The sequence below is a fragment of the Copadichromis virginalis genome, linkage group LG13 (assembly GCF_057382275.1).
Source record: "Copadichromis virginalis isolate Kocher_CV1m ecotype Utaka linkage group LG13, C_Virginalis_male_GT1.1, whole genome shotgun sequence".
NCBI lineage: Eukaryota > Metazoa > Chordata > Actinopteri > Cichliformes > Cichlidae > Copadichromis > Copadichromis virginalis.
The window spans coordinates 21,976,420-21,999,559 of NC_140630.1; the positions used below are offsets into that span (position 1 = coordinate 21,976,420).

The 23,140-nt window shown below is 40.4% G+C and overlaps 2 protein-coding genes across 5 annotated transcripts; one reads left to right on the top strand and one right to left on the bottom strand.

Annotated features, from left to right (window-relative positions):
- The first annotated feature begins 1,669 nt into the window (after positions 1-1,669).
- fbxo11a (F-box protein 11a) lies at positions 1,670-14,554 on the top strand. 3 transcript variants are annotated; one of them, XM_085478010.1, is made up of 22 exons: positions 1,670-2,100; positions 3,981-4,105; positions 4,212-4,293; positions 5,381-5,525; positions 6,598-6,727; positions 7,342-7,425; positions 7,539-7,671; positions 7,758-7,864; positions 7,999-8,110; positions 8,359-8,465; positions 9,503-9,640; positions 9,860-10,077; positions 10,171-10,351; positions 10,454-10,576; positions 10,799-10,884; positions 11,018-11,094; positions 11,204-11,347; positions 11,517-11,627; positions 11,753-11,860; positions 11,941-12,049; positions 12,139-12,237; positions 12,867-14,554. In XM_085478010.1, the coding sequence occupies exons 1-22, from the start codon at positions 2,007-2,009 to the stop codon at positions 12,994-12,996; spliced, it is 2,643 nt and encodes an 880-aa protein (XP_085334136.1). In that variant the 5' UTR covers positions 1,670-2,006; the 3' UTR covers positions 12,997-14,554. The 3 variants fall into 3 exon arrangements, with proteins under 3 accessions (XP_085334136.1, XP_085334137.1, XP_085334138.1); XM_085478011.1 differs by having other exon boundaries at positions 5,384-5,525; XM_085478012.1 differs by lacking the exon at positions 1,670-2,100 and adding an exon at positions 2,209-2,231.
- Positions 14,485-21,791, bottom strand: msh6 (mutS homolog 6 (E. coli)). Of its 2 annotated transcripts, none has more exons than XM_085478009.1 (10): positions 21,393-21,791; positions 20,516-20,718; positions 20,233-20,408; positions 17,476-20,044; positions 16,725-17,008; positions 16,476-16,593; positions 16,295-16,384; positions 16,022-16,176; positions 14,818-15,017; positions 14,485-14,704 (listed from the first exon to the last, which is right to left on the bottom strand). In XM_085478009.1, the coding sequence occupies exons 1-10, from the start codon at positions 21,650-21,652 to the stop codon at positions 14,623-14,625; spliced, it is 4,137 nt and encodes a 1,378-aa protein (XP_085334135.1). In that variant the 5' UTR covers positions 21,653-21,791; the 3' UTR covers positions 14,485-14,622. The 2 variants fall into 2 exon arrangements, with proteins under 2 accessions (XP_085334135.1, XP_085334134.1); XM_085478008.1 differs by having other exon boundaries at positions 20,516-20,721.
- Between the last annotated feature and the right edge of the window lie 1,349 nt (positions 21,792-23,140).

The following is a 23,140-nucleotide window of genomic DNA, read 5'->3' on the forward strand; positions in this document are numbered from 1 at the left end:
CATCAGACTGATTTGTAGTGGAGGAATTTGTTACCAGTTTTCTTAATCTTTAATCTGTATGCATGTTGTAATGCATACCCTGTTCTTAATCATAGAAACCACACCATATCACCTCTCCACATCCTCCTACTGTATGCCATACCTCCCTGTACCATCCATCTGACCGCAATAAACTCCACCTGTGGTAATCTAATCCCTGGATGTCAGCCTCTCCTTCTGACCGAGGATAGTTATAGTATTTGAGCCAAATCATAGTATTTGTGCTAAAACATAGTATTTCTTCCAAATCATAGTATTTGTGCCAAAGTATAGTATTTCTTCCAAATCATAGTATAACTGCACAATAAAGGTTCTTGAGCCACATCAGTGTTTGTGCCAAATCTTAGTATTTCTTCTAAATCCTAGTAATTCTGCTCAATGATAGAATTTCTGCTATGCTTTAGTACTTTTTTCCTAGATTGTAGTACTTCTGCTAAGTCAAAGTATTTCATGTAAATCATAGTATTTCTACCAAGTCCCAATGTTTCTGCTAAATCATAAACAATGTTTTAGTACAAATTGTATGATTTGGTGGAACTTTCTGTGTTCCAGCACAAATGCTATGATTTGGCAGGAAAAAAATATTATTTAGCATAAATACTAAGTTTTAGCAGAAATGCTATGTTTAAACTTTAAAAAATTCTGCTATTTCTGCTGATGTGTGTTATGACTTTTGACCATTGAAATGAATGGAACACATTATCAATGTGGTCACTGATTTTGCATGATGGGCTGAGCTGTGTTTTACCTCAGTGAGATAAGCATCCGTTCTCAGACTGGGAGGCCTGGGTTCAAATCCAGCTCATGGCAACATTTCTTTCACTTAACAGTTAAACTTTTTTTAAACTCTTTTCAACACAAATTTCATTTTTTTCACCCCTTTTCAGCAAAATTTTCAGTTTTTTTAACCCCTTTTCAGCACAAATCCAAACTTTTTCAGCTCTTTTTCAGCAAAAACCTCTTTTCAGCAGAATTCTGCTCAGTCACCTCTTTTCAGCAGAAATTCTGCTGATTGAACTCTTTTCAGCAGAATTTTCACCCCCTTTTTTTTGCCCAAATTCTGCTAGCACAATTGTCAATCTCTCCACCTCTTCTTTGTGAGAAAGTGTTTGGCTCAGTGAGCTGAATAGCTGCCCTTTGATCAGGAGGGCCAGGTTCGAATCCTGTTCAGGGCATCTTTTTTTTGTTTTTTTTTTTTGTTTCAACTTTTTCAGCTTTTTTCAGCAGATATCTTCAGCCGTTAAGGCATCCACACTGCATTTTCGCAGGAAATGCAAATTTTTCTAGTTCTTATTGTATTCTAATTTTTGCCTCATAACTTTTGCACTGTCCACTTCCTGCTGTGACAAAACAAATTTCCCACGTGTGGGACTAATAAAGGTTATCTTATCTTATCTTATCTTATCTTATCTTATTTTGAGTAAATGATACTTGTAATTCAAATCAAATCAAAATCAAATCAAATTAATTTTATTGTCACATCACATGTGCAGGTACATTGGTACAGCACATGCGAGTGAAATTAATTATTGTATTTAGTACAATATGTCGCAAATGTAGACTTTAACTACACTACCCACATCAAGAGGTTGGCTGTTTCTCACAACAGACTCTCACATGATAGACGCTCCAAAGGCTGGTCTCTAAAGGGCTAAAGTAACACTGTTAAATAGACCGCCTTGAACGAGGAAGGCGACGTGATGGCGAGAGGTCCTCCCATGTGATGTGACTGAGGCCTGACGGACTGTACCCGTCTGTTATGGCTCCTCCTGCTACAGTAGAACGGGGCTAGACGTAATACCAGTGCGGGGAAACGGGAGTTAACACACCGCGATACGTTTCTCGGAAGCCTCGGCTAAAGATGGCAGATTGTGCAATGCTGACGAAAAAGACATAGACGGTGTCCTCGGCGTTGCCTCTTCTGCTGTGAAGGCTTCGATATTTCCTCAAGATTACCAACACCCCAAATGAACTCCGTCAGAGCAAGTAACGTTAGCAGAAGACCTAGGCGAGTATCGAGGCCGCGCCCGGTGCAGCCGGAGAGGAACCACCAGGAAAGAGGTAACGCTAGCTCAGCGAGTGTTAGCATTACTGGAGTGAATTATAGCAGGTTTTGAGGTTGAATTGCGTGTTTTGTTTTTTGGGCAGTTAGGCCTGTCGTTTGTTTGTTGTTTATATGCGCGCACATTAAGGTAAAGTTGGTTGCTGTGAATGTAAGAGCGATCACCAAGGGTCGCTATGCAGCCAGGAAACACCGATGCTTTTGTGTTAGTAGTTAGCATTCAGGCCGCGCTTTGTTTTGCTAGATTTTTTTTTTCTCCGAGTCGGCCTTTCTTTTGCTTTTCTCACCTCGCGCTGGTGTTTAGCTGTGTTTTGTGTTATGTGAGATTCGATTAATATAGAAAATGACATGTGATAAACATCGGTTTGCTGGTTCTATGGGTAACAAACGCAGGGGAGGAGACATAAAGTGGTTTTGCCAGTTGTCGTAGCATGCTAATTTAACCTAGCCTGTGCTAGTTTAGCTGTTATTATTAGCCTGTTTGGCTAGCTGTCTGCGTCCTGTCGTTCTAAAAACTTCATGTCCATTATAACAGTAACATGGCATTGCGAGATAGGTTAGTAGTTAATACTATTTCGTTTATTTGGCCTAGTCACATTATGTTTTAGTTGTTACAGTAGCACTGTCTAACAGACGGTGTAACACCAGCGATTTTTTTTTTCCAAAATAAACATTTCCTTGCAAAGGATGCTATTTAATCACAATTGCTATGCCTGAAAGAGCTATAGTAAAGACCCGGTCGGTCTTGAGGGACACCAATAAGTCACATTAATGGTTTGTTTTTTAATCTGATTTACAGTTGGACTAATCTCATATTGTGATGTTTGAGCTCACAGCATCAATTGGCAGTTAACCTAAGATGTGCTGGATGTGTTAATGTTTACAAAATAGAGCATCATAAACTAAGCCGTCATGTTCATCTTAATAAAAATAACTTATTAGATTACTTGACTTCATCTCTATTTCTCAGTTAATTTATTCATGGCCACAATTGCAGTGTAGCTCAGTTGTGATTTCATGGCAGTAGATGAATTGGGCAAGGCATAGTAGATAACAGATACCCAACAGCCGCTTTGCCTATTCCACATGATAGTGTCTGTTATGTTTTAGTTAAACGAGTCAGCAGAACCTATGCTTTTTGTCAGTTTTGCAGCTTTATATGAGAGCATGCTTTTTCTGCTGCAGGGTCTAACAGACTGTTTGTAGTGGTTACAGGCCTAGTAGCCAGTGAGAGTTATCCTTGAAACCAGAGCAACAAGCAGTGATTTGGGGTAGCTATCAACTCATCATACCTTGGTGAATAGGCTTATAAACATACTGTGTGTCTCGTTTAGCTGAGGGTTCATATTCTGATTAGTTCAATTTTCCAATTATTTGAATCTCCTGTTGATAGGATTTGTAATCACCTTGTTCTTCACACACCAGGTAATAGTCAAACAACCTTTTTTACTGGCTTTTGTCCTGTGAGGTAAATGCTGTAAAGGAAGCTGAATCTGTGCTGTTGTTCTTTTTTTAAACAATGAATTAAAGTTGTGAAGTCATGCCTGTTGTTCAACCAAATGTTCAACACATGCATGCAAATTAATGTCTGTATTTACAGATAAAGACACATGCTTCAGGGCTTTAAAGCAGAGAAAGCTACACCACATAGGTTAATTAAATGCATGCAGAGTGAAAAGGAAAAAGATTATGCTGTTCTTTGGTTTCTTTTGGTCTTTGGTTTCTTTGGACAGTCAGTTTTAAACTAGTTTTCCTAATGAGCATACTAAAATGTTACACCGAAAAATCTGTTGAAAACACATCAACACAGGTTTCTGTTGTATTGGTTTAATATGTTGAGCTGTAAATAATCATTGGTTTTATCTTCCACCTTTTCCAGATGAGGACGTTCCTGCAGATATGGTTGCAGAAGAATCCGGTCCTGGAGCCCAGAATAGTCCATACCAACTTAGAAGAAAGTCTCTACCCAAGAGAACAGTGTGTCCGACAAAGCCAAGCATGGAGGTACGTCTGTTAGGAATTTTGGAGATGGATAACTGCCTAAAGGATGTTAATTTAATTTTGAGGCACATAACATTTCTAAATATTTTCTACGACTTTTTAAATACAGGGTGCTTCCACTTCAACCACAGAAAACTTTGGACACCGACCTAAGCGTCCCAGAGTTTCTGGAAAGTGTCAAGATTTACCAGGTAAGTAAGAAGACATTTTTTGACTTGCATGTTCAAAATTTTGTTCCCTGCAGCTTGTGAGGGTTAATTGTGCAAGCAGTTGGAGATAGCAATGAGAAGAACAAGTTATAACTCATTTAGTCTGTTAGTCTGTCTTGTTGGGTAGTAGTGTGCAGTTGTATGTCATACAGAGTGTCATATTTCTTTTTACTAAATCTTTTATGTTATGATTATATCTTTTCTTGGGGGTTTGAAACGTTATGAGTACCAGAGGCCTATGTGGTACACAGACTTGTTATGGCATAGTTATATGGGTCTTATGTCATCTCTAGCTTAATTTAAAAATAATATATGACAAGAAACTATGGTATAAACTTTAGTGAACCGATGGCAGTTACTCATGTTTTGGTGGATTTAACATGACAGTTTTATTCTTCAGTCCATCCTAGCTATTCTTATGATTGGCAATTTTGGGGGAAATGACTGTGTTATAGTATAAAGATGTTTTAGAGTAATCTCTCTAAAAATGTCTTTGCTAAAATTGTGAAGCAACTCCATAAATTTGTCATTTGGAAAGTATAAAGTCTGTTATTTGTGGTGTATGGTGTCTTTTTTATATAATGTTGCTCCAGCCAAAGCATCCCAAATAAATGCTTGCCTTGTTAGATGGCATTTGGTTCTGCCTTTACAATTGTCAGAATGTCTTTATGTTGTGCATACTGTTGTTCTACATGATCTGTGTTTAAAACTAAACGTACTTCTAGGTCATCGACAGTCTCCGAACAACGGTGACTGCTACTGAGCAGATCATCTTAGAGGCTGAGCTGATACCTTTTTAAAAAATGGATTATTTATGTGTACAATTGACAGAGAAGTAAAATGACAAAAAGATCAAATTTCTAAGCTGGCAAAAAGCTCAACATTGTTTTTATTATGAGAAAGCCATGGCCCATTATCTTTTGTTTCATGAAAAAAAATATTGTTATGCAGATGAATATGCTGTGTCTGTATGAGTTAAACTATAGCCCAAAAACTGAGGATTGACTTTATGTGTGGAATTGGAAAATCATTACATGCATGTCTAATTCAGTGATCGTCTTTCTCCCAGCAGCTCCAGCAGAGCAATATTTGCAAGAGAAGCTTCCAGATGAGGTGGTGCTAAAGATCTTCTCATACCTGTTGGAGCAGGACCTGTGCCGTGCAGCATGTGTGTGCAAACGCTTCAGTGAGCTGGCCAATGACCCTATCCTCTGGTGAGACATGACAAAATGACAAAACATCCTATTGTGCCCCCCCCCCCCCCCCCTTTTTTTTTTTTTTTTTACGGTTATTTTAATATGGTAAAATACCCTTTTTCTATAGCCATTAGCCTTTACTAACTTTAAATTAGAGTTTGTTAATGTGGTTAATCTAAATTTGAATTGTTGATTACATGTTAAGAATACAACAGAAACCAGATATTATTGTTGATTTAACAGCAACAGAAATCTCATTTTATGTTGTGAGCAAGCCATCTTTAATAATTAGATGTGTGGGTGTGTGTCACTGCTTTACTTTTCTTTAGAACAAATGTAATTCAGACTTAGTCGATTTGTTGCGGTACATACACTGTTGAGCTTGAAGTCATTGGGATGAGCACTTTAGCTTAATATTGTCCTCCCACGCGTCATTGGAACAATTTATTTTTTAATCGATACAGCGTCGTTTCATTTCATGATGCCACGTGAACCATTCACCTTTGAGTGGATGGATTCAGAAGTGTGGACACGATTTACCAAAAAATCTGGATTGCAGTTTGCGGCCTGTGTTGTTGAATCATTGCAGCTAAATGTTGGCAACCAGCACCAGCCATGTATTTTGCTGACACACTGTTCTCTTCTGCCACAAATGACTTCAATAACCCACTCATGCTGTAAGCTGCAGTCTATTCAGAACAAGCACTTTTTGAGCACCCACTGCATTAGTTTGTCTTCAATGCCTCAATAAAATATAAATGTGTATATATATACACACACATGCATGCATACACTTTATAATTGTTTCTGTGGTTCTTCATTGAGTCTTGGGTGCTGGCTCATCATTACTAGTGTGCAGAAGGACAGTAGTCTGTATTAATACTACTAATAATAACAAATGAAATGGAGCCCAGCCACCATATAATGTTGCAGCCTTTTTGCTAGTGGGCCAGTGTGTCAACAATTATATTGTGGATGTGACTTTTTTTAAAACGTGTTCATCACATTTTTGCCAAACAATGACTTCTGTATTGTAAGGAATTCTGACAAATCGAAGGATGTAAACTCCTGGTATGCCTTCACATTTCAGGAAGAGGCTGTACATGGAGGTTTTTGAATACACGCGACCCATGATGCACCCCGAGGCAGGGAAATTCTACCAGATAAACCCGGAAGAATATGAGCAGCCAAACCCGTGGAAGGAAAGTTTTCAGCAGTTGGTATGGAAACTACTGACATACAATGTAGTAGCATTGGTTTCAGACTAAAGTGACCTAAATAATGTTTACAGAGCTTCAGTCCTAAATGAAGCAGGCCATGAAAAACACATTATCTAAAATGCTTTAAGAAATACTTTTACAATAAAACCTTTTTAATCATTGAAATATTAATCAGAAAATTGAAGGGAATCAGGTGGGGCCATTTGGGTAGAACCTTCTTATACATGTAATCCAATTTTTATATAGTAGTGCATTATTGAGCAACTTTAAAGGCAGTGTTGAGACAGAAACTAGGTCATTGTTGAATCTTTGACTGATTCTTCTGTGACCTTTTTGCTAATGTAAATTCTACCAGTGTGGACATAGCTGAAGTCACAAAGTGACATTCAGTATTGAAATAAAAGCATAGAAGAGGATGTTTTTTTTAAGATGGAAATAGTGTTTACAATTATTTTCTCTGTAATACACTGATCTTAAGTATTTTCTTTTCCCTTCAGCAAAATTGTCTCTTTTCCCTTTGTTCCTCCATATTTTTCATTACACAATCCTTTTGTAATTGTTCACTTCTTCCACATATGAATAATAGTAGTGTTTCTTCCCCTTTTTTCCCCCAGTATAAAGGCGCACATGTAAAACCAGGCTTTGCAGAACACTTTTACAGTAATCCTGCCAGATACAAAGGAAGAGATAACATGTTTGTAAGTGTAATTATTACATACTTTAAAAAAACAAACAAATCTTCCACTTTAATGTTGCGGTCATTCATCTGACCTGTTCTCTTTTCTTACTTTTTTCTTTTCCCTTCCCCCAGTACTATGACACCATTGAAGATGCTCTTGGAGGGGGTCAGGAGCCTCACTTTGACGGCCTGATATTTGTCCACTCTGGTATTTACACAGACGAATGGATCTACATCGAGTCGCCTATCACAATGATCGGGGCTGGTAAGTGCGTTTGTAGTCATGGTTACGGTTTCAGTGCACCCTTGTTTAGTCTGGTCTCTAATTAAACCAGTCTGGCCTTTTTGCAGCTCCTGGAAAAGTAGCAGAGAAAGTTATCATTGAGAATACCAGAGATTCTACGTTTGTATTCATGGAAGGCTCAGAAGATGCTTATGTTGGATACATGACCATTAGGGTGAGATGACTCTGATATTTCTTTCCTCACATATACAGTAAATGTTTCCTTTTTCCCCATGTTGTATGTATGTTAGTCCTGTTTTAGCTACTGTTGTCAGTCACATTCAACATTAACAGTTCTCTCTCCTGCAGTTTAATCCTGATGATAAATCCGCCCAGCACCACAATGCACACCATTGCTTGGAGATTACAGTCAATTGCAGCCCCATCATTGACCACTGCATCATACGCAGCACGTGCACAGGTAATTTTGTTTAGATCTGACTTTTCGGGCCTTCAGAGGGGTCAGTGGGAGCATTTGACAGAAACTAAAGTTGTTTTTGGTTCCTCATAAGATAAAATGGCTGAGAATTACCGAGGTCTTGTGTTTATGTGTTTGTGATGAAGTGTTATTTTCTTTTTTTTTTTCCATGATGGCGCACAGATTGTTTTCGTTGCTTGTTTTGACAGGTAGATTTGTGGACTAATATATCATTGTCGTGCTTGTTTCAGTGGGGTCAGCAGTGTGTGTCAGTGGTCAGGGTGCTTGTCCCACAATCAAGCACTGCAACATCAGTGACTGCGAAAATGTTGGTCTTTACATCACTGACCATGCACAGGTAATGCACACCTGTTTTTCATGTTATTTAAATATAGAACTCAAATGCATATGTCAGCTTCTGCTGAGCGTGTCCAGCAGTCTCACATCTTCTGAATACCATCACAAGTCTAAGTCCAGTCTACAGACATCAGTCTTTTATCTATAAGGTTAAGGAAAAATGGAAACTAATCAGCAGACTTACAGCTGACCTATTATTTTGTTTGTTGCTATTTTCTGTCATGTGAATAATGTTACAGTGCTAAAAGTTAGTATTAAACATGTCCAAATAATCATACATGTATTTGTGATGAGTGAGTCATTCAGCAAGGCGAGAGTTCAGGCCTTAGACCCAGTTTCTAGTGTTTGTTTGCTTGTTTTTCTGATTGTGTGGTTCTGGTCATCTGCAGGAGGCAAAGCACACCAATAGAATCAAATTAGTCTCCTTGGAGAATGAATGAACACATTCTTGCCAAACTGTCTCCTTGAGTAGCATTGAAAGCATATAATTGCATACAAATAACTGACAGGGCAGGGAGATTTATAGTTGTTTGGTTTATGCACAATAACACTTAACTTGCTACATTAACTTTGGTGTTTCCTACCAGCAAATGATTTACACATACATCTGTTGACAGGAAAAAAACAAAAGAAAAATATTATACATCTTGTGAGTGAAAGAGTACATTCACCTTTATGTCACTTAGAAAGTAGGTAACTGGAATGACCAAAGAATTCTTGCTGTATTGCTGCAGATGTTTAGGTTGACAGGATTGGTTGGAAAAGCTGCTATTTTTAATCAAGAACTATAATTATGTTATTTAGATTTGCCATTTGTTTTCAGAGCCTTACACCAGTGCTCCTTTTATTCTGATCAATTTTGCCAAAGCTGTGTTTTCAAACCAGTGATGTAGCTTTTCAGGAAGAACTTCCCATTAGAAGAAGCTGGCCATTGATAAGACAAAGGCAAAAAAGGATAAACTGTGGTTTTATATAAAGCATCAGGCCCAGCTGGGGACGAGTAGGTTTATTTTAAATGCAGTTCTTCATGTCGTTCAGGGAATCTATGAAGACAACGAGATTTCAAACAACGCTCTGGCTGGGATCTGGGTGAAAAACCACGGCAACCCAATCATCAGACGGAATCACATCCACCACGGCAGAGACGTGGGAGTTTTTACATTTGACCACGGCATGGTGAGATCCACTTTACTGATGGTTTTATGTTGTGTATGTTTGTCAGCCACTAAATTGTATGAGAAGAAATTCAAATGTACAATATGTAGTACCCAAATAACACTAATGCAGATAAACTAGGTGAAAAACATAAAACAACATGATGATGGTGCACTTATACATATAAGCTAAAAACCACTTTGATGGACTTATAATAGGTTTGTCATTCTCTGTTTCCAGGGTTACTTTGAGAGCTGTAACATCCATAGGAACCGTATAGCCGGCTTTGAGGTGAAGGCATACGCCAATCCGACAGTGGTTCGTTGTGAGATCCATCATGGTCAGACAGGAGGAATCTACGTGCATGAAAAGGGTCGCGGCCAGTTCATTGAAAACAAGATCTTTGCGAATAACTTTGCAGGCGTGTGGATCACTTCCAACAGTGACCCCACAATACGGTCAGTATGAACTGAAAGTCTTGAGCTCAAATCAGGTCAGCATTCAAATCTATCCAATTATTCAGGTTCTCAAATTTGTTCTGTCCAAAACAGGGGCAATGCCATTTTTAATGGTAACCAAGGTGGAGTTTATATTTTTGGTGATGGCCGAGGCCTCATTGAAGGAAACGACATCTATGGTAACGCCTTGGCAGGAATCCAGATCAGGACAAATAGCTGCCCTATTGTCAGGCACAACAAGATTCATGATGGCCAACATGGAGGAATATATGTGGTAAATATTTCTAAAAATATTGTTTTGCATATTTAAGGGTTTTTCATTCCAGGTTTCTTATTTTTATTATGAGGTGAAACCGTTTGTTTCTGTGCCATGCAGCATGAAAAAGGACAAGGAGTCATTGAGGAGAATGAGGTGTACAGCAACACACTGGCAGGAGTGTGGGTTACAACGGGCAGTACGCCAGTGCTGAGGAGGAACAGGATACACAGCGGGAAGCAGGTCAGATCACAGGCTAGTTAGTACACCTAGAGGGATGTATATTGTTCATCTGATCATAATGGTCATAATTCTGATGTCATGAGATCACAAAGTTCCATCTAAGACCAACTTGATATCCTGTGAATTAAAAGAAGATGGATAAAGGAATAAACCATATTTATGTACAAGCACATTATGAATCACTAAATTAAAGCCAATATATTTTCATTGCCATTTTAACAGGTTGGAGTTTACTTCTATGACAATGGCCACGGTGTGCTTGAAGACAATGATATCTACAATCACATGTACTCTGGAGTTCAAATAAGGTTTGTGTAACATGACAAATAATAACAAGTAACATAAGCAAGATTCACCTGAGCAATGTCCTGATGTTAGGGTGGTCTGGTAGAGTGGTATTGAAGCAGCTGCTCACTTTTCCATTGTGTCCTCCCTCCCCAGGACGGGCAGCAATCCTAAGATCAGACGGAACAAGATCTGGGGAGGCCAGAATGGCGGCATTTTGGTTTACAACTCAGGTGAGAAGAAGAGATTTTTCTGTCTTATTGTTCTCTTTATTGCCATAGTTAATATACTGTTTAAACAATATTGCCTCAATAACAAAACATCCATGTATATGTTCTCTAGGCTTAGGTTTCATCGAGGACAATGAGATCTTTGACAATGCAATGGCAGGTGTGTGGATAAAGACAGACAGCAACCCCACTCTGCGGAGGAATAAAATCCACGACGGTAGAGATGGCGGGATCTGTATATTCAACGGAGGAAGAGGTAACCGATTCATTACAGAAAGGAAGTGGAGTAAATATTCAAGTGGTTAAAAGTAGTGTAGATCTAATTTGGCTTTATAATATTAGGAAATTCAGACCTAAATTAATGTAATCCTATCTTTTGGTATGTTAGTGAATTGTCAGATTAAAAGTCCATTTTCTGTTATTAGGTTTACTAGAGGAGAATGACATTTTCAGAAATGCCCAAGCGGGGGTCCTCATTAGCACCAACAGTCACCCAGTACTGCGGAAAAACAGGATATTTGATGGCTTCGCTGCAGGTGGGTAATGCATGCACGCTAGCTTTAATAGCTCATGATGAGATGCTTGAATTTAATTATTGTGGACTTTCAACATCGCTGTGTCTTTGTAAATTGATTATTCTTATTTGTTTATGTAAAACTAGGTATTGAAATCACCAACCATGCCACGGCGACTCTAGAGGGCAATCAGATCTTCAACAATCGTTTTGGGGGGTTGTTTCTTGCGTCTGGTGTCAATGTTACAATGAAAGGTACATTATTAGTGGCAAAGATTTTTAAATATTATTGAATAAAAATGCAGAAATCTCATACAAATTTCCGTTTCCTCCAGATAATAAAATATTGAACAATCAAGATGCCATTGAAAAAGCTGTGAGCAGAGGTCAGTGCCTGTACAAGATTTCAAGTTACACCAGCTACCCAATGCACGATTTTTACAGGTAAACTTTTTTTCACCTCTCGCACTCAAAAATAACCTCAGCTATTTTTGTTTGTGATTGTTAAAAAAACACACCTTGGGTTTCCATAGGTGTCACACTTGTAACACAACAGACCGCAACGCCATTTGCGTGAATTGTATCAAGAAGTGTCACCAAGGACATGATGTAGAGTTCATCAGACACGATAGGTAAGTCTGACTGATGCATGCTAGTAAACAGAACAAACTAAATACACCCTGGATGTAAATGGATGACAGACTGGCTTGTTGGTGCCTTCCTTTGAGGCTCCCCACTTTAGACCAGAGTGAAAGTGCAGAAGCAGAACACAGCATTCACAAAACAAGGAATTAAGAATTGCTGCTCTTTCTTTCTCCCTGCATGGCGCACACACAGCAGTGTTTCTCATGATGGTGGATATCAATAAGCTGCAGCAGATCACTGCTGTTTCAGTGTATTTTATAATGCAAGCTTGGCTTAACCTGCCACATCTTTATTTGCTGATGTAGAGATACCATCTCCGAGACAAATAGCTTGCTGCTAAGTGCACTGATAATTAATTCAAATAAGCAAATTTTGGCTAAGATACAGACAGTGGTAGGAGGAATTGAATGAAGAGAAACAAAACTAGTCAGTCTGCCTGATGGTAAAGAGAATAATGTGCATGCTCGCTTATAAGAAGCTTGGGGTCTGATTACACTGTTTAATTTTTTACTAGTCACAGATGTATAAAGGCATATTAAATGCAATATAATGTACTCTCTTCTCTGTTTTCGGGGACCAAACATAATTAATTTTTCTCCTCCGTCTCTGCCTACAGATTCTTCTGTGACTGTGGTGCTGGGACGCTGTCAAATCCTTGCACGTTAGCAGGAGAGCCGACACATGACACAGACACTCTGTATGACTCAGCTCCCCCTATAGAGTCCAATACACTGCAGCACAACTGAGCTCAAGTTCCGAGGTTCTGCGCTTCAGCAGTAATGGACGTATAAGACACTTTAAGTTGTGCCGTGGAAGAGCAATTCCAAACTAAAACACAGATTCACTTTGGCAAAAATATACAGTGACTTTAAAAAGTAAAACAAAAAAAGACTTGCGACTCGGATATTCTAAAAGGAGACATTTAGAAAAAGGTGATTATGGATGCCTCACATTTTCTTTTCCTTACATTTTTTTTAACAAAAGATGACATCAGTGGGACAGAGCAGAAGAGCAACTGATTCGGGATTTGTAGGTCTGTTGATTTGGTCAAGTAAATGATGCCGGTGAGAGTTGGACAAAATCCACCGAGGCTTATCTGCTTTTGGGAAGCGGATGAATGAGATACTGCAGTGTACAGATCCAACATGGAGAGTCAGTCAGAAGAGGCTACAGCTCGTCTCATGAAAAGGCAAAAGCCCCCAAATACAACAATGCTTCCATCACTGGGCAACCGACGTGCTCGTATGATATGTACGGGAAAAACAACCTAGCACTTCAGCATTTTTTTTTTCTTCTTCAAGACAACTGTTGAGATTTGATTTTAATGCTTTTTTTTGTGTAGTTTTGTATTTTCATGCAAAAATCTTACTGTACTTGAATGTCTTTATTTTATTAAATGTGTTTTAATTTTTTTTTTTTTTGGTTATTATACCCTAGGATTGCTGTAATTATACTCATGTCACAGTATCTAACTTCTTTCTGTGAAAGAGATCAGAGACAAGAGAGGAAAACACTAAACACTTTCTCCAGCAATGTTGACTCCTTTACACTTGCAATACAGAAAAATTAATGTGTAATTGTGCTTTCACAAGACTTGTATATCTTCTTGTGTTTGTTGATGATATTCCAGTCTGCTTTACATGATCTATGCATATTTTTTGGTTTAGTATCTGTTGGCCTGTCACAATTACTTAAATTAAAGACCAGGCAGTACAGATTTACATGCAACTGCATCTTGATTGGAAATTAACCCATGATAAGCTAATTAATACAGGTTTCTTTTTAATAATCTCCGGCCCTGGTCAGAATTTGACAATAAATGACCTGATGCCATTTAGTCTGTTACTTTGTGAATCGATCTCAGTTCAGTAGGTAATCCTGATACAGGTGTCATTTTCGCTACCATCGCAGGCACGGATGCTGTTTAACAGCCCATTAGGATACAAATTCTGGCTTCCTTTGTCCTCCAAATGAAAGAGCACTCTTATGAAAGCATAAGTTTTGATGTGTTTTTCCATTGCCAATGTTGCTGGAGAATTTAAAGAGGCTTTTACTCTACTGAAGCTGAGACAAGTATCTATATACAGCGCTTTATTGGTTTTATTGCCCCCTTCCCCCAATTCATGTGTACTGGTGATTGTGGGTTCTCATACAGACTGAAATGTATGCATGTATCATAACATCTAGACTTAATATATTGTGAAGTATTCAATAACCGTTATGTAGGCGCTAGCGTGAATTAAAAGGGTTTAATTTCCTAGATGAAACATTGTCATTTTTTAAAAATAAACTTTATTAGATCAATTCAGTAGTGTTTTTTTTTTAATGACAAGAAAACAAAACAAAAAATGCATTGAACTTTTAACAACATTTTACAGAGTACTGAGCAGTTGAATGAGGGAAGTGAAACGGGTGCTGTCCAGTGTAGCATCCTCAGCAAACTGGCACAGCTTCCTACATGAGGGGACAGGAGGGAACATAAGTAACCATGCTCTGACTTTAACAGATCAGCATTGTGTGTCACTGTAGTATCTGCAGAATAACTGATGCGAAACAATAATACGTACTTGAAAAGTCTGAGATTGACGGTGCTTGTCTCAAACTCTCTGGCCTTCCTGTGTCCTGACTGGATAACTTCCTCTGGTAGGTTGGCGAGTCGAGCAGCATTGAATCCATAACTCTTAGGACACGCACCCGTTATGAACTTGTAGAGGAAAGTGATGGTCTCTTGACTTTGATCCTCACACTCATTCTCCACCATGCACGCCTGAAGGAGGGGGCGAAAGGGAAACATGATACTTAAAACCCACAAACCAACTGCATTAAAGAAAAAAAAATAAACCCTAGTAAATCCTCCGGGTTTGAAAAATAAATCATTGCCTCCTGCTGTTCCCCCTAATGAACAGCAGGAGGCAATTTTGGTGGTAAAAAGTCCGAAATGAGCTGCCATCCTCCTTTATGACCCGACTAAACACTTTTGCTAATGAGTTGATAAGAACTAAATGAGACCTTCATCCAATTTATGACTTCATTTTCTAGGTCCTATCCCTCCCTCAGTTGTCATGCCTTGACAACTAAAAGGCTCAACCTGATGTTTCATAACAGAAATTCGCATACCAAAGCTGTTTACAGTAATGCCACCATAGTGCACATTATATACAATACACTAAAGTAACACAGACTAACAAACCGTAAATATCGGTGTCTGAGCAATTGTGTGAAACTTGCCGTGCACAATTTGAAACGATCAAATTCTGGTGAGTTCAAAATTTCTTTATTTCTTCAGTTTATTTATACAGTGACGAATCACAACAGCAGTTGCCTCAAGGGGCTTTATATTGTAAGGTAGACCCTACAATAAACCTTACAATTTTTTGCACCATGTTACTAAAACAGCAAAATGTTAAGAGCAGGAAGCTGCCAGTTGCGGCTAGGGCTCCAGGCATGCAGCTGTGCTCGAAGAGCAGATGTAGCCACAAACTGCTCAATTCATTGTCTCGCACTAAAAGTTTTTGCTTTCATTTGTCTTGTACATGTGTGTACTGTGAACTGTGAAGAATTTAAATTAAAAACAGAATGCAATAATTTGCTTATCATTTAAGCGTTGTATTTGACATTAATGTATAAAAATATAGCCTCATTTATTTATTTCAGGATTCATTTCCTTGCAAAATGTACTATTTAATTGGTATATAAATTTGTCTTTTTATTACAGTCCTAAATGACCTTGCATTGTCGAGTATCAAGTGTGATTAGCATTGCTGTACTCACCATGTGGCCCAAACGCACGGCAGGGTTGTTGGCATAGTCCTCCACCAGGGAGTGGTAATGTGTAGAAAAGAGAGTGCGACAGCAGATCTTCTCAGCAAGCTCCTTTACAACAGCGCTGGCGATTGCTGTGCCATCATATGTGGCTGTGCCCCTTCCTGCAAGCAGTTCACAGCTCAGTGATTACACCACAACAATATTGTGCTGAGAATACAGTCTATGCTATCCACCAATCATGTGAATAAGCTTTAATAAGCAAACTAAATAAATGCTTACCCAATTCATCCAGAAGCACAAGTGAGTGTTTAGTGGCATGGCGCAGGATGCTGGCAGTCTCACTCAGCTCCACAAAGAAGGTGCTTTCTCCTGTAGAGCACAGAGTTGAAAATACACGCTCAGCTCATGAAGCACAAGCTCAGATCATTATTCCTAATATGTTAAGAGTCTCTGATGTTACCAGCCATGATACGATCTGAGGCGCCCAGCCGAGTGAAGACCCTGTCAACTGGTGTGAAGCGGAGGCTCTCAGCTGGAATGTAGCAACCCAGCTGGGCAAGAATGATCACGAGTCCACACTGTACAACAGGAGCAGCACGATATCTTAATATGGACCAACTGAGACTGCAAATACACCGTCTATGTAGACTGGAAAAAAAACGTATGAAATTGTATGTATACATTTATACATATAGTCAAAAATACCCACTTGTCTCATTAGAGTAGACTTTCCACCCATGTTTGGCCCTGTGACGAGGATGCAAGAGGCCAGACTGTCATCTTCACTATTTTCACCGGTGCCAGGGCAGCCAATGAAGATGTCATTAGGAATGAAGTCGTCGCCAAAAAAGGTCTTGGTGACACAGGGATGACGGGATCCCTTGAGGTCGATGAAGGCTGCAACCTGGGCATCATCCTCGGGAAGCACGACCTCTGGCCTGGCCATAGGCCCGTCGCCGCCCTGGCTGTAGCGAGAAAAGGCCAGCAGCACATCTGGGGACAAAAAAAAAGGACATAAATAAAAAAGAAGTACTGAACATTTAATTATTTACATTTAAGAACTAAAAAAAAAAAAGCGCATATTAAATGCACGTCTTATAGGTCTGCTTTGCTACAATAAAACCAAATCTGTGGCTGGACGTGTCCCAGTGGTACAAACACTTTCAGAAATCAAAAACTATGCAATAATCTAAATAACTGCAAACATCAACACAGAATTTCCCTGAAACAGAGACTTAGCCAAGCTGTGAAATAAATGAACTTACTTCTAACAAGCCCTCAGACTGGTGCAACATCATTATTTAAAAAACACAGTATGACAGTTTCTCTGTAACATCTGCAGGAAATGTACTGAGAACAGACCGGTGTAGTGAAAACAACACAAATTACATATCGAGAAGATGAAAAAAAAAAAGAAGCTTTTTAATTAAAAAAATAAAATAAAACAAAAGGATTGTTACCAAGCACTGCCATGCACTCCACAGCAGTCTTCCAGTCACTGTAGTTCTTGTCAAAGTTATAGAAGAGCATCCTCATGCAGTCTTTGAGTGCAGCATCTCTCTTCTCCTCAAATCCTTGCAGCTCTGAGAACATCCGTTCAGTCTTCTTTGTCACATAACGCTTCCAGCCTTTCTTTGTAGACTTTAACTCATACTCGTCGGGGATATTCTTCTCCAAGACGCTGTCAGGAACCTCCATCTGATAGCGATTTTTCCCAGTTCCCCAGAAGCACATGCTTTTACAGCCAAGTCTCTTCTTCTGTTTGTCCAGGTAATCCTGCAGCTCTCGTTCACAGTTCTTGATTCCAGTCAGAGCCTGGTCGTACTCCGGGTCAAAGCCAGCTTTGGGGGTTATTACTCCAGTAGTGCGGGCTTTCTGGTGGTCAAAGGCAGTGTCCCAGCGTTTGAGTTCACCAGAGAGGTCGGGAAAGAGGCCGTTCTTTTCGCTATTCAGGCTGATAACTCGACAAAGCAACGTGGAACGAAACTCGCCTGAAACTGGAGCAAAAAGAGAAACAATGTCCTGCATCGTTTTGAAACCTTCCAGTGCTGAGAGGAAGACTGCTATCTTGCGCTTGCTGTAGGTCACATCCTCATAGAGAACTGCTCTGCTGTCAGGGTGGTCCTGGCTCTTCAGAGGTGTCCCGATACTGTGGATTTTGCTCAGCAGGCGCTCTAAATCTGGAAGTTTTTTTAGAAGGTCTGAAACCTCAGTAGCCTGGGCTTGAACTCCCATCAGGTCCTCCACTGCATCCAGTCTGTCCCTGATAGATGTGGGGTTACACAGAGGAGCGCAGAGCCACTGCTTCAAAAGCCTCTTTCCAAACGGAGTAGAGCAGGTGTCCAAACGCTCCAGCAGTGTCCCTTCTGTTCCTCCTGATCCATTCTGAAAGATTTCCAAGTTTGCCAGAGTCACTCCATCAAGCACCATACGCTGACGAGTCTTGGCAAAGAAACTGGCGGGTCCTGCAGCTTTCTCCACCTCAACATCAACTGGGACATATTCTTCAAAGTTAGCCATGGAGAGCAGCTCTTGGTCCACCAAGCATTTCTTCAGGTAGAAAATGCATCCACCCAAAGCGGACAGTGCTAGTTCATAGCCCTCCTTAGGAGTAAGGCACAGTGAATCACTCTCAGATGTCATCTCTTTTAGAAGAGCGGGGAGAAAGCTGCTCCCAGTCCCTTCCTCCTTGCCAGTTGCCTCTTTAAAATAATCTTCTTCTGAGAGGGTTTTCAGAGTCTTCTGAGCATCCCAGAACTGTGTTCCTGCGTTAAGTCCTTCCTGCAGAGCAGAGGACAGAGAGGCTTTGAGTATTTTGCGAGTTTCAACAGATGGGTTTCCTTTCTCAAAGAGCACCTCAGCGGGAGCATAGTGTGCTATGAGCGTACGCAGGCGTGAGCAGTGACGATCGTCTGAGAACTGACCGACATGAAAACAACCGACTGATGTATCAATAAAACAGACTCCATATGTGCGGCAGCGGCCGGAGCTTTCTTCTTCAGCCTTTTCTTTCAAACTCAGAAGGAACTTGCTCTGGCTTTCTGAAGGAGCACCATCCAACACACTGTAGGTTTGGGTACCACGTGTGATAATCCTGCACACTTCTCTTTTCACTACACGGTCTAATTTAGTGGGCTTGAGCATTGTCTTACAGCGCGCTTCCATCATCTCTGGGGTCTCTGTCTGCTCAACACGAGCCACTTTGTAGCCTTTCTGCACCAGTACATCTGAGAAACGTCCAAAGCCAATCTCTGGAAAACCAGAGTGCGCCCAAGTCCCCTTCATGAATGTCAGTCCCAGCTCGTTGACTCCAATCACAGCATCCATGTGGTAGAGCTCATAAAACTTTCCCACCTTGTAGAAAATCACTGTATCAAACATCTCAGATTTGAGCTGCCACCACCGACGTATACCAGGAGTGATTTGATTCATAAAGTCATTTGGCACATACAAGGTGCTAGGATCATAGTCATCATCTGTCTGTCGCCGCCGTTTGCCGTCTTTTCTCTTGCCATCCTGCAACCACTCCAGTTTCTCATGATCCCAAACTGCCCCTGCAGTGGAGCCTGATCCAGTCGCCTGGCTCTCAAAGCTCTCGGGAGCAGAGAAGGCTGACAAACGAGATTTTGTGTCAGTTGCAACTGCTGCTGGAGCTCTTTTAGGTGCAACAGATGGAGCAGTAGGTGTCTTTGCTTTTGTTTTAGCCGACTTTTCTGCAGGACGTTTGCGCTTGGCAGGCTTGATGGGGCTTTCCACATCTGACTTTTCGGTGCTCTCTTCTTTCTCTCCACAGCTTTCCTTCCGTCGGTCCTCTTCATCCTCACTGCTTGACGCAGCGTCTTCTGGTTTGAACTCCTCATCGGATCCGTCACTATCTGAGGCCGCAATAATGCGACGGCGCTTGGCCTTGCTTCCTTTTTCCATTAACGCAGAGAATAAACGTGTACTGACTTTGGATGGCTTCAGGGCTTCGCTTTTGTTTTCATACTCATCACTGCCCTCTTCATCAGTCACTACTAAGCTATCAAGCTGGAAAAAAAGAATAAAATACAAATTTTAAAAAAAACTTGCATTACTGACCAGTAATGATAAGCTGATAATTACACCATGCGACTAAGGCTGCTGCCCTGGGAATAACATTACTTTTAATATTACAGGAGAATTTAGACTTCATGACCACACTGGTGAAATATTATATTCAGAAATTATCGGGTAACCTCCATTTCTTCATCATCATCCTCTTCTGCATCAGATGGGTCCGTGCAGAGAGGTATCTTTAATCTTTTTTCTGGGCTGTCAAACATAACTCCATCAGCCAGCTCCATTGCACGACGGATTACAGGTTTGCCACAGAAGTAGACTCCTCCAGGTTTAGCATCACTGCTGTCAGAGCCTGTGCAAATCATACAAAGAAATTCCAGCTTACTCTGAGCAGACAGCAAACAATGGCCCCAAAATGGATGCAAGCCACTGATGCACTTCCAACTAGGAACAACCAACCTTGGTACTCTCTGACTCTATTAGAGCTGACCCATCCTCTTGTTGGAGGTTCATCAAAGAAATGAACGTGTATGCGCTGGTCACGACCATGGCCCCTCATCTCCTGCCCAGTCAGAGGCTGGGGTACCACCATACACGGCCACCAGGGGTACCCTTCCATTTTTGCCCACACAAGGGCACCAGCACTGAATAAGCATGGAGGGCTGCTGAGGATAAGAAGAGCAAAGACACTTTCACACATCTTTCAATGCTGTAAAATTAACTTTAAACGTGACTCATTGTGTGTTACAGTCGATCTCTTGAATGGAGTGGAAAAGCAACACCACAACACCAGCTTGGACCTTTATTAGTCCAACAAGCCCCTCTTAAATATAATAATCAGTTTAAAATAGTAAAACAGAGGTGCAGGAAAGACAAAAGCAGTTGCAATTCACTTGTGATAAGTCGGTTTTGCAAATCCTTTTATCTTAAAAGCACACACGGCCACGTGTCAAAAATCATCTCCCCCTATCGTGGGTAGGGGTGTGGTGCCCACTTGAGATGGCCCAAACAGTCTAAACTATGGCAGAAGATAGTGATAAGTCCACACACCCTCCACTTTGACAAATACAGGCATTAGCATTGATTTGACCCAACAGCCAGCATTGTTCTGCTCGAGTCACCCCCAATTTCACGTGTCCGTAGCACAAAGGAAAGGTCACGCTACATTTTCTTTATTTATTTTCTGTCAGCTCTCATTTTAAGCGGTCTTAATACGTTAATTTAAAAAGAGAACTTACGCTGGTGTTTCTGGGGGCCTGCAAACAATTTTAGCAGAGGGAAGGAAAACTGTACGAAACCCGACTCCAGCAACTACACGGCTCCCAAACTCACTCACCTTTCTTTGGTTGTTTGGGCCTTGTCGCCAAAGAGTTTCTTGAATCCTCCGCTCGCTGGCTTGGACTTACTTTCCTTCTTAGCTTTGTTGGTGTCTTTTGTCTGCTGCGGAGTCTGTTGTGCTTGCTCTTTCGGAGAGGAGTTGGACTTCTCTATAGAGCAAGGCAGGTCTGCTTCCTCCGGGGAGGGACTCGGCTTCGGTTTTGCGACTAGCGGCGGAGACTTGGTGAAGAAATTAAAGAGCGAGCTTTGCTTCGCCATGTGTGCGAGTTGAAAGTCTGTTTCCCTGTGTTTGTATTTTAAATAACTCCAACGACAACCACCCCCAACCTTTCTACACCAGCTACCGTATAGCTAGCTTCACGGCGCAAACGCAAGTCGTTCGCGGGAAACACGCACGGGGTGTTGTGGGCGTGGACAAGAGCCTCGTCCAATGATGAGTTAGCATACTATAATGTGGGAATCACGTGACCCAAACACGACTTTTGTTGTTGGCCATGCTGTTGGCGCCCAGAGGTCTTTTTCTTTTTTCTCTTTAAACTTTATTTCCAGGCGGATAAGTACAAATTACACTGTTTGTCATGTAGACACTCGGCACTGTCATTTATTGGAACAAACCACTGTCTTTGTTGTGTTTATAAAATGTTGAGGTAAAGAAACAGTAAATGATATGAGAATTACATTTCTTATTTGTCACATGAAGTAGTTCTGCAAGGGTTACTGAATCCAAGAGCTCCAGATATTCCTTTGCTATCAGAGAGTAATCAGAATGGGATGTAAAATTAGTGCAAAGAAAACAACTACATCTGCACATGTACAACATGCATACACAGTTTGAAACACAATGTTTAGATATACTTAGGCTTATGCTTGTTCATGTGTGGGGATCTAGCTGCTCTTTGGGAGGTGTACTCCAGCAAACATAACCTTTTGGGCAGTAGACATAGGTGTGGTCCCAGAGGAGCAGCCCAATAAGTGGGCTTCCCAGAGCATGCTCACAGTCATGATGTTGGCTGAAAACCCATAAAGGGGACCCAAATGGCAAAAGTGTTGTGTGCCTTGCATGGACTAACCCACATTAGGACCACCCAGTCAGCCCACTATAGCCATCCTCATACTTGAAGGTAGTGAACAACTTGTCTGCTGAGATTTTCTCTTTTTCATGACTGTTGCAGCACTCTTACATATTTGCTTCCATAGATGCGCTATATGAGAAAAGTATGGTATGAAGACACAAGTAAATACATGTTTTTTTTTCACTCTGAATATTTAAAAATAACTCTTGAGTTTGAATAAGCATTATGGGCTCTCACAAAAGGACTTTGAGCTAGCCTGTTGCTCTTAATGTACCCTTGCCTACTTACTTATGTAGTGCTAAAGAATTTTTTTTAAATAGACCCATTAAATAGAAAATAGACCTATAAAAATGTATTAGATAGGTCTGGCTTTAATATATTTAGGCCAAATGTAAATGCCAAAATGTTTGAATGAGACCAAAGTGATAATGGATGAGAAAATGGATCTGTATCTAAATTAAAATAGAAAAGCAATTCCCTTTGTTCCCGGTCATGAACTTTGAGAGCACTTGTTATGGTTATGTGACCCATAAAAGATAGAATAAGCATTAAGCAGAAAGCAATAAGCATCTCCCTAAGGATATAAAATAAAGATAAAACAGGACCTTGCTATTATTTATGGCATGGGTTATATGTGGGCAGAAGTAGCCTAGAGATTAAGGCATTCCTATTG